This window comes from Orycteropus afer, unplaced genomic scaffold (assembly GCF_000298275.1).
Source record: "Orycteropus afer afer isolate SDZICR_OR568_19922 unplaced genomic scaffold, OryAfe1.0 scaffold00037, whole genome shotgun sequence".
In the NCBI taxonomy this organism is placed as follows: domain Eukaryota; kingdom Metazoa; phylum Chordata; class Mammalia; order Tubulidentata; family Orycteropodidae; genus Orycteropus; species Orycteropus afer.
Genome location: NW_006921624.1, coordinates 3,187,215 through 3,198,108, shown reverse-complemented (window position 1 = coordinate 3,198,108; position 10,894 = coordinate 3,187,215). Strand labels below are relative to the sequence as shown.

The 10,894-nt window shown below is 44.0% G+C and overlaps 1 protein-coding gene across 1 annotated transcript in view; it reads right to left on the bottom strand.

The window, feature by feature from the left end:
- Positions 1-10,894, bottom strand: part of TTLL11 (tubulin tyrosine ligase like 11) — a 336,895-nt gene that overhangs the window by 30,566 nt on the left and 295,435 nt on the right. Inside the window, exon 7 of the mRNA XM_007936749.2 lies at positions 8,907-9,158. Within this exon, the coding sequence (XP_007934940.2) occupies positions 8,907-9,158 (252 nt within the window). The remainder of the gene's footprint in view (positions 1-8,906; positions 9,159-10,894) is intronic.

Genomic DNA, 10,894 nt, shown 5'->3' with positions numbered 1-10,894 from the left:
ATATCTTCATCTTCATATTGATTGTCTCTGGGAAAAAAGAGGAAAAGCTGAGCTGCAGCGCCTTGTTCTCCTGACAGCATCGGGGCAGCTGACAGTGTCTCTCAGATGACACCACAGGACAGGCTGAAGCCATTACTCTCTGTCCAGGGCAGTTCTCCACCGGAAATGCTCACCAGATGAGTCCCTGGGACCAAACCTACCGCCAAGGGCTGAAGGCCTTTGCTCTTTGCCCATGTTTCAATCTGTCACCTGAAGATTTTACCATAGGCCCCAAATCACATGAAGCCCAAGACTGACGACAGAGCAAAACAGCGCACAGGTGGGGCCCATGGCCCCTTATGTGGCTGGCGCCGCATGGCTGGGGAAGCCTCGGAGCTCATTCCTGACTTCAGGGGTGTCCGCAGGAAATGACACAGGGACAGCAGGGGTGGGCCTCTGAGCTCCAGGTATTCTGCTTGCTTAGGTGCAGGGGCCAAAATAATCTGAATTTCAGTCCAACATCAGCAGTGGTGCTCCTCATCCAAGCCACAGAAGGCATATTTAGCAGCGCCCTTCCTCCTCTTTTTGCTTTTGGTCTAGAAGTGTAGGAAGGCTGTCTCATATACCAGAACATCCATGGATTAGACATCCAAAAGCCCAGGCTTGAAATGCTGGCTTTGCTCCTTTCTAGATGTATGACTGTGGACAATTGACCTAAACCTTCTGTGCTTCCCTGGTCTCTAAAATGAAGATGGAAACACCCATCCACGTGATGGCTGTAGACATCAGATGAGGTAGTGCATGCCAAGGACTCAGTATGGTGCCTGGCACATAGTAGGCACATGACAGTTGTTAGTCCTCATTCCCTTTCCTTCTTCCAGAGATAGAACCATCCTGGCCCCAGAGTCTGTCTGAGGTTGACAGTTTGGTGAGTGACCCTGTCCCTTCTAGGGGAATGAGAACCATCAGTCAGTGTTTGGGCTCACATTCTCTTTTAGCCTAGAGGCAGTTGTTGGTTTGTCCGGGAGTCCAGGGGCACCACCCTTCTGAAACGGATCAAGATGAGAGGTGAGTCCCAAGGGGGTTGAATTTGTCCTGGAATTCTGTCAGTTTGGCTGAATGACATTCAACGCTGCTTTCAGCTTTTTCAATGTGTCCACATGAGTTGCCCTAGCTAATGATAAAGTGATACTTTGATTTCCCATTTGTCATCATACCTTGCTTGAATAACTCCCATAGGAAGCTCACAGGCAAGAAGCTGATTGGTCAGCAGGATTTGGGCATTTCAGAGGCCCCTTTTCAAACTCAAACACATCTCTAATGTTTGGGGTGGGGTGTGTGCCTTACACAGCTCTGACAGGAAGCGGAGGCTCTTCACATGCCAGGGCACTGAGCACTCTCTCGCTCCCCACTGCCCTCCTTTCTTCCCTCCCACATCTCCCAGGCCATCAATTCATATCCTGCTTCCTCCTGGGCTCCGGCTCCATATTTCAATCACAAGTCACCGTGGCAGACTTCAAAGCACATCAGCTCACAGTTATTGAGCCCCAGTAACAACATGTCAGCAACGCAGAGCTTTTCACATCACCTGTCACCAAGATGGCTATCTCTATTGGGTTCTGCTGGCAATGATGCTTCCAGTGTCTCCTAAGGTACTCTGATGACTTGCACTGCTAATTCCCAAAGCTACAAATTCTCTCTAATTATCATATCAGTGTTCCCTGGGCTGCCTGCTTCACCATTGGACAGGAGCTCTGCCTGGCTTGCTGCGGGAGTTAATGGAGTATAAAAAGGGAAACCTAACTGACCACTGGCATATAGTTTTTGTTTTTTTTCCTGACAGGTAGAAAATAGAAGTGTCAAACCTTTGGCAGGAGCCATGGTTTACCTAAGAGAATTTTCCATTTAGCCCTTTCCCAAGATAACCCATCTTTCCTAGTGATACCTGCAAACACAGATGATTGCCAACATCTGCTACCGGGGCAGGGAAAGGAGGCAGCCATGCTGATTGCAGTAGACAGGAAATGAGTCAAATGAATTTTGATTCTGTAGCATGCCTTGGGCACCAGCTATATGCCAATGCCCTTTCCTGCTCTCTGAATCTTTATAATCACTCTATGAGGGAAATATCCTAAGCCCCATTTCAATGAAAGTTAAACTGAGGCTTAAGAGAAAGGGCATGACTTACCTAAGATCACACAGCTGGGATTCCCATCTGGTGCTCCCCTGAAGGATAGAGGTTTAGGAGCTTTGGGGAGAAGTGGGAGGTAGCCCAGCCTAGGGCTGCAGGAAGAACCCAGAATTCAAGACACAAAGGCTCAGACTAGGGGCCAGGAAGGCTGGAGTCTAGAAAGCACCTGTTGAGAAGCTTTGAATACAAGGCTACGGGTTGGGGTGGGGGGCTAGGTTCACATGGAGACAGGTTCTCCCAGGTTTGTGCCTATGGTCACCATACATTCCCAATGAACTCAAATAGGAAATGAATCCAAGGGTCAAAACTTTGGAATAAATTTTTCACCCATCTTTCTACTCATTACAGAATTTATTTTGTGTCCATCATATGTAGGCAGTATTTTCAACCCACTGAGGGATGCTGAGTCTTAGGTCCCACTCTCAACAGGTAAGTGGTCCCAGAGTCTGGGGTAAAATAGGAATCCTTGTAGCTCTTAAACATTGACAAGAGTTTCCCCTTATGCCCTGGGATACACTTCTTCAAATGACTAATGAAAAGAAGGTTACACTCTGCAATGAACCAAGAATCCAAGAAATATGGTAACATGAGAAGCCAGGCATGTTCCTAAGAATGAATAGGCTAGAAATGTACTAGGGGAAAAAAAGTTTTGGAGTCAAACATACTTGAGTATAAACCTTGACTTTGCTTTGTGACCTTGGGCAAGCCACTGCACTTCTCTGCATCTAAATTTCCTTATTTGTATAATTAGAATAAGGCTACTCACCATACAAGGCTATTTAAGGACTAGCTCAGTACCTGGCACATAGGGAAACATGCCAAATGACAGCACCCACCCTTCCTCCATGATGTAGAAGCAGCGTGAAGAAATGTTCTCCAAAGGAATAGGGGCACATGATAGGAGAGAATCACAAATCATTCAAGTTCATTAGGAGTCCAAATGGAGAAAGATTTAAAATTATTACCCCCATTTCCTCTTAAGAACTACTGACATCTCATGGGAAATTTAGAAAGCAACTTATCTCACTCCATAAAATCCTATTTATAGCATTTCTTTTGTGTTCATCCCTCTCTGTGGAGGAAAGGAGCTTATTTTTTTTCCTGGAGAGGCTTCTATAAGTCGAAAGCTAACAAATGATCAATATTTGTTAAAAGAAACAGAAACCAAAAGTCATTATGTAAACATCAAGAGGAGAGAGAAAGGCAACTCCAGTTTAAAAGGTCTACGTTTTTAAATGTCATTGGCAAGTATAGCATGTCACAATATTGCTGGAAAGAGATCTGTCACAGAAAGGGGAGATTTTTAAAGGCACCGAGGAGTTAATGACAGAGGGGCAGTAAGGCCCCTTGCATTTCTGTTCCAGAACATTCCACCACCCCATGTTGCCTCTTAGAAAATAAAGCCCCCTACAGCTCCTCATTATGAAGCATATTAATATCTCCTTATGAGAAAAATGATCCGAAAAGAAAACGAGGGAGAGAGAAAAAACATCCGGTCATTTAAAAGGAGACCCAGGATCAGAAGTCACAAAAGGTTTGAGCAGGGGTCTGGGGTCTCACAGTGGAATCGCCCCCATGAAGCCAAACTTCAAGGTGCAGGGAAAGGCTGCCTCCAGTTCCTAGAAATAAACTTGGTTTTGGCAAACTGTTCAGTCCTGGGCTACGGTAATAGAAAATACTGCATATGCAAATTGATGCTGTAGGATACATTTGGAAAAAGTGTCCTTAGTGAATGACACTGGATGCTCCAAGTTAATAACCCAGTGGAAGGGAAAGCACAAAAATGCGTTTTCCTCAAAGAAAGCTGTCAAGCTGAAGAATCAATCAGATAATTTCTATTTCACGGGGAAGAGAAGCCTCCACACCCCAGCAATTATTAAGGAAAAGAAAGAAAAAAAAAAAAAAACCCCAGCAATTATTAAGGAAAAGAAAGAAAAAAAAAAAAAAAGGAAGGAAGAAAAAAGAGGAGCTTAATTCATGGCAATATGTGCTACTCTTATGTGCCTCCTGAGGAAATGACACGAAAAGCTAGTTAGATAGAGAGTTAACTGTAGACAAGAGAACGACAGTTCATTATTTCACACTTCTGGGTGGAAAAGAAAAATAGAATATGGCCAGACTGGAATTAGCATAATTCACTCCTAAAACTGCTGATCTATGCAGCACATTACAGAGATGGACACTGGAAATGAATGCAATTGGAATGGTTATTATTTTCTTCCCTCCAGTTCTCTTCAAGGAACTCGGAGAGAAAGAGTGGGTAGTACGGATGAAAGCCAAGTTCGACTTCTGCTGTTTGCGTGGGAGCTCGGAAAGGAGTGTCTATCTAGCCTGCGAATATGTCTCTTGCGCAGTGCTCCAGAGAAGAGCACTTGGTTCACTTTAACATATGGCATAAATATTATTAATTCACAAGGAGGCAAAATTTAAACCAAAGTGAAAAGGAGAGAGAGGATCGTTGTTAGCAAGAGAAAATGCCTGCTGTTAAATTTAGCCAGCAAGGCTGAACATAGTCAAATAAATTTAAAAGCAGAGAATATAATTTTTTTTTTTTTTTTATGATTAAGTTGCTATCAGGATCTTTTGGTACATTTTAAAAGGAAAAACCTGTAACAGTCGTGCAATATTTTCTCCATTTCTCTCCGCATCCTTAATCCTAAAGACATTTGTTGGGTGGGTGGTTGAGGAGGGAAGGAAAGAGGCTCATTGTCTGAGTCCCTCTGCTCTGCTAGCCTATTCTCACCTGAAGACAGGGCTAGGCCATTGATGGAATGATGGCAGCAGGACCTAATAGTCTCTAACATCTCCCAAATCAGTTTTCCATGCAAATGCCCTTGATTATAGAAAACAAAGGAATGGAAAAGTATAAAGCCTATTGCATACAGACAGATTCGTAGCTGTATTTCTGACATCATTCAGTTCCAGCTGGACCGTGTTGTAGGGATCTTCTCTGTTAGAACCGTTCTCAATTCTATTTTCTCTTCAAGATCGTGTAGAAAGATAGCAGTCCTCTTAACATGTACCTCCTTCCCCTTATACCAGAGGGCATAGTCATGCTTTGACTCAACTCGCACAGTGTTTAAAAATTATTTTTTGTATTGCCAATATTTATATACGTATATGGAGATTTCACCAAAAGAAAATCAGTAATTCTAGCTTTTATTGAAGAATTCAAAGATCTGGTGATACTCAGGCCAGCAGCCGCCCTGTAGACAGGGCATGTGCGGTCCAGGTTGCTGTGCCCATCCCCCGCCCCCCATCCCTCCATTCTTTAGCCAGCAACACAGAACTGGCCTGGACCCTAAAGGCATTAGATTTATTTTTTTTTTTTTTTTTTTCAAATCTCCCTACCTCTGTTTTAGTAGAAGTGTATTAGGAGTAAAAAGGAAGCATTTCTGTTTTCATCACAAATTTAACCTCGATGATAAACCTTGCCTGACTTCTGAATGTGAGCACCCCGAGAGCTGCTCGCCGGTGCTTAGCCCTGCTGGACTGTGTGTCCCTCACTTTGCTGCTGGGCAAACTGTCATTTAAACCAGTCTAAGCCTTGCCTCCTCTTGGGACCCTGCTCGGATTCCACCAGGCAGATGCAGCAACCCTACACTGAGCACTGGGGAGACCTGAGACCAGTGCACTGTGACTATGCCAAATGATAGCCCGAATGATTGCTTCACTCTCTCCTATTGTTAGGCTGAGAGTTCCTTGAGGGCAGGCACGGTTCCGTTATTTATCTTTGAATGTCCTGTGACATTCCAATGTCCTGTGAGTGGGTGCTCAGGAAGAGTTGATAGGTCAAACCAGACACTTTCCTTACAACATGAAGCTGAGACAGAGCAGGGCAAATCTCACAGGGCCACGGTCCCCGCAGCACCCAAAGATGTAGTCCACATACAGCCAAGCCATCCATCCACTCTCTCTGGTCTCCAGTTGACTCCTCTGTGCAATGGTGCAGATGCTGGGGTTATCCCACAAGCTCCTGATTTTTCTCCAGATAGTGTGGGTCCCTAGACGTGTGCTGAGACGAGCACCCGGTTTCCCTACCACATTATTCTTCTGGGTCCCATCACATTTCCAGTGTCCTCATGCCCAGGGGCCTCTGTCACTAAGTTCTTTCCCAAGAATCACAAAGGGGCAAAGATTGCCTACCCAATGTCCATTCTCCTCGTCTTCACTATACTGGACAACAACATGCAGTTACAAAGTCTGCCTCTCAGCTTCCCATGCAGATGGAAGTGGCCAATAAGACAGAAGTAGAAATCATTGGACACAGAGTCCAGGAAAGCTTTTTAAAGGAGTTTGACCCATCTATCAGGGGCCTTTTACTTTTCCTCTCTTCTTCCTTCTTGCCTGGAACTCAACCATGATGGTTGGATTTCTGGCAGACGTCTTGTTACTATAAGGCACCCCTGCAGCTGGAAGTACCTGCTAAGGCTGAAGGAGCAGAAAGACTGAAAGTGGAGTTCCTGATCACATTGTGGAGTTATTCATTGATCAGCTCTAGAGTCCCTATTGTCAAACTTCCTGCAATAGGAAAGGAGATGAATCTCACAATTAAAGTCACTTGGAGATGGATGTCTATTATTACAAGTCAAATGCAATTCCTAAACGAGTCAGAGGGTGCCCTGGGTGTTAGGTAGTATTCTCAGGACAAATTATAACATGTGCCCATTTCTGTTCTTGAACCTTCCCACTGCCTTCACTCCTCTAATGGAAATGATAACCACAAAACTCCCATTTAACAAGTGGCTCTGAGGAAAGAGGCCCTGGGCCAGGTGCTTTATGTGGATATTACATCCTAACCTCATGGCATCTTACAAGGCAGGAGAGATTATTCCTATTTTATAGATGAGGAAACTGAGATTCAGAGAAGGTAATGAATTTGTCCAAAGCCACACAGCTATGAAATATGACGCTTGGTGCTGAAACCAGCCTGTCTGTGCCCAGAGCTTCCACTGTGCTTTCCCTCTTCCCTGGAATGAGAACAAAGCCCGTCTCAAAAGCCTTGTGCAAACATTACTTAAGTTTACTGGAATGGCCGAAAGCCCTGCCAATACCTTTGTTGTTTACCATCCTATCAGGACCAAATAAATTTGAAGACAATGCATTTGTTTTTTTCAGTTTGCAGTTAGAATTTATAAACTCATTTGGAGAAAAGTGTTTGACAAAATGGTTTCCCACTTGAGATTTCTAATTATTTGCTTTAGTGAATAAAACTGTGAAGAGTGTGACTTTGAGGTGTAAGGTAGAAATATTAAAACCAACGATGAGAAAAACAACAGCAACACTGAGCGCCGGCAGATACTTTCTTTGAAGTGTATATGTTACAATTAACGAATTGCTAACCCACAATTCCCTGTTCCAGCCCAGTCACATTTGTTCTAGGGACTAAGAGCCATGTGCTTGGCACATACTTACAGAAACCCACTTCCTACCAGACCCTGTGCAGGACCCTTTACAGATAAATTGTTTCATGGAATTCTTTTAACGTTACAAGAAGAAACCAACATTGATCGGGCACTTACTATAAGCCAGATGCTTCTGTGTAGTTTCAGCTCACCTTACTTACACACACAACCTAGTACATTGTTGTTAGGTGTCAAGTCAATCTCAACTCATCCCAGCCCCGTATGGCACAGTAGAGCTGCCCCATGAGGTTTCCTAGGCTGAAATCTCTACGGGAGCTGACTGCCAGGTCTTTCTTCCACAGAGCACCTGGGTGGGTTCCAAATACCAACTTTCAGTCAGCAGCTGAGCGCTTAACCACTATACCACCAGGGCTCCTTATCTGAGGCACAGATAGCCTCATCTTCATTTATAGCAGGAAGTCATTGAGGTTCCATTATGCTAACTAACTTGCCAAGGGCTACACAGTTAGCACTGCCCCAGAAATGCCACGGAGGGTGGAGGCAAGTTAATGAATAATCTCAGAAAATCAACTGACAGTGGCTTACTTTGTAGGCTGCAGAAAAAAATACAACTTCTTTGTTATCTCATGCTGTATCATTAAAATTCATGCAAATTTTGTATTATACTCCATAATATAACCATGTTATTTTTATATCAGAACAAATGTCTTAAATTATTTATCGGCTGAATTATTTAACTTTTCTCAGCTGAAATTGACACTTTGGAAAGATGTGCCTTGTTTTTCTACCGTGGCATCATGAACCCACAGCACGTAGTCATGTACCACTGGGAGAACACCTTCCCCTGTTTAAGATGCACAAGGTCCATCTAACTCCTCGGACAATTATTTATATGTATTTTAAGGATGTCAGTCAAGATAGTGCACATATTCTAAGCACAAACATAAAGTAATCAATGCTGTCACATCCATTGTTGCTACTGTTGTTCTCTGACTCATGGGGACCCCATGTGTGCAGAGTGGAACTACTCCACAGGGTTTTCAAGGCTGCGACTTTTCAGAATCAGATCTCCAGGACTGTCTTCTGAGGTGCCTTTGTGTGGGTTTGAACTGCCAACCTTTGGGCTAGTAGCTGAGCACTTAACTATTTGTGCTACCCAGGAACTCCCTGTCACACCCATAACATTCATTAATTCACTCAACAATGTTCCAGGCCCAGTGCCAACTACTGGGCCAATCCAACCTCAAACAAGGTACAGACCCAGAACCACAGCTTCTCTCAAGAGCAAACCGAGAGATCCTACCAGCTAGAAGTGGCAGAAGACTCCACCCTGCCTAGAGTTAAAGGCAGAGGGAGCTTGACTCACTGACCTTATGAAGGTACGAAAGCCTGTTGGTCCCAACTTCATTGTCCCCTTGATTCCCAGGAACCGGATAAACAAATTTGCCAGCCTGTCCACCAGGCGCAGGTAGTTGAAGTGCTTTGCATACTTGGGGAACACTTGCTTGAGGCAAATGGAGGGCAGGTGGGCGTCAGAATTGGTGTTGACATCTGGGGTGGTGGCCATGTCGCTGTCTGAAGAATCTTCCTTTCCAGCTAGTGGTTTCTCAAACTGCTGAGACCTGAAACACACAGGGCGAGAAACCAATATAACCAAACTGCGGAGAGGGCTTTCCCACACAACATAGCCTTTTCTGTGCATGGTCTTGGTTACTTTAGATTTACAACTACCCTAAGATGGGGTCCAAACAATACTTTTTTTTTTATTTTACAGACCTGAAAAGTGACCTCAGAGAAAAGTGATCTGCTCAAGGTCAAAGTCAGGTCTTGAATCCGGTGGCAGAGTCGGGGACCAGAAACTTACACTTCTGCTCTCTTTGTTTCCCAATATGGAAAACTTCCTTTGCTGTACTCCTGGTTCAGGGAATATTCTATTATGGAGCAGCATGCATTTGATTTCAAACCCTACTTATGAGTAGTAATTGAATAATTAAGAAATATAGAAATCTCATTGAGGACTGGCAAGAAGCCACAGGCACAGTTCAATGAACAATTTGCAAAGATAAATCAGTTACCCAATTCTAGGAATAGGAACAATTACATTTCTGGCTTAACTGTTTTTTTTTTTATTTGGAACACATACAAAAAAAAAAAAAAAAGATCATAGAGTTGTGATTCCTTATTCTGGGTATTTTATTCTGTAATTATTCTAATATTTAAGAAAATTAGCAGCAAAGAACTCTCAAATATCCATCTCTAAGCCAGACCCACATACCTTACCTCCAAACCCACATAGCCAATTACCAATTGTTAATAACTGTCAGGACAGCCATAGGCACCTTGGGCTGAGACAATCAGTTCTCCTCACTCCAAACCTGCATTCCCCATGCCCTTGAATGTCACCACCATCTGCCAGTTACCCAAGCAGGAAACATCAGAATCAATGCCAACTCTTCTCTCCTCTTGCCTCCATAGCCAGCTCTACTTCGTTAGTATTTTCTAAAGTCCCTACCAAACCAAATAACCCAAACCCACTGCCCTAGGGTCGTATCTGACTCACAGCAATGCCTTCTTGGGTTTCCGAGGTGGTATCACTACGGAAGTAGACTGCCCAACTTAAGGTTCCTGGGTGGTGAAAATGACTTCCACTTGACTCCTAACCTAAAAGTTGGCGGTTCAAACCCACCTAGTGGCATTGTGGAAGCAAGGCCTAGTGACCTGCTTCCATAAAGTGTACAACAAAAGGAACCCTCCAGCGCAGTTTACTCTGTAATACATGGGGTCATCGTGACTTGGAACTGATTCTGCAATGGGTAACAAGTATTGGCTGAAACCAACTCCTTCCTCCTCTATCCCTGCCTGGGCCTTATCAACTCTTGTCTGGACTGTAGTTTCCAGCTTTTGCCATCCATAAATCCATCTTCCACATTTTAAATGGAAATCTGGTTTGCGTCACCTACTTGCTAAAATTCTTTAGCAACTCCCAAGAGCTTATGCAATTAAATCCATATTCCTCTTTCTGGCATTCAAGCCCCTTCTCAATTTCTTCTCCCGTTAAACCTGTTGCCATCAAGTTGATTCCAATTCATAGTGACCCTACAGGGTAGGACAGAGCTATCCCATATGGTTTCCAAGGCTGGAAATTTTTACAACAGCAGACTGTCACATCTTTCTCCCATGGAGTGGTTGGTAGGTTCAAACTGTTGACCTTTTGGTTAGCAGCTGAGCACTTAACTACTGGGCCAACCGGGCTACTTAATATTTTCTCAGCTTCCCTCATTTCCTATCTCTGCCTGCTCTGGTTACCTAGTGCCATTCTGACATGAATATACCATAAATGGGATGCTTGAACAAACAG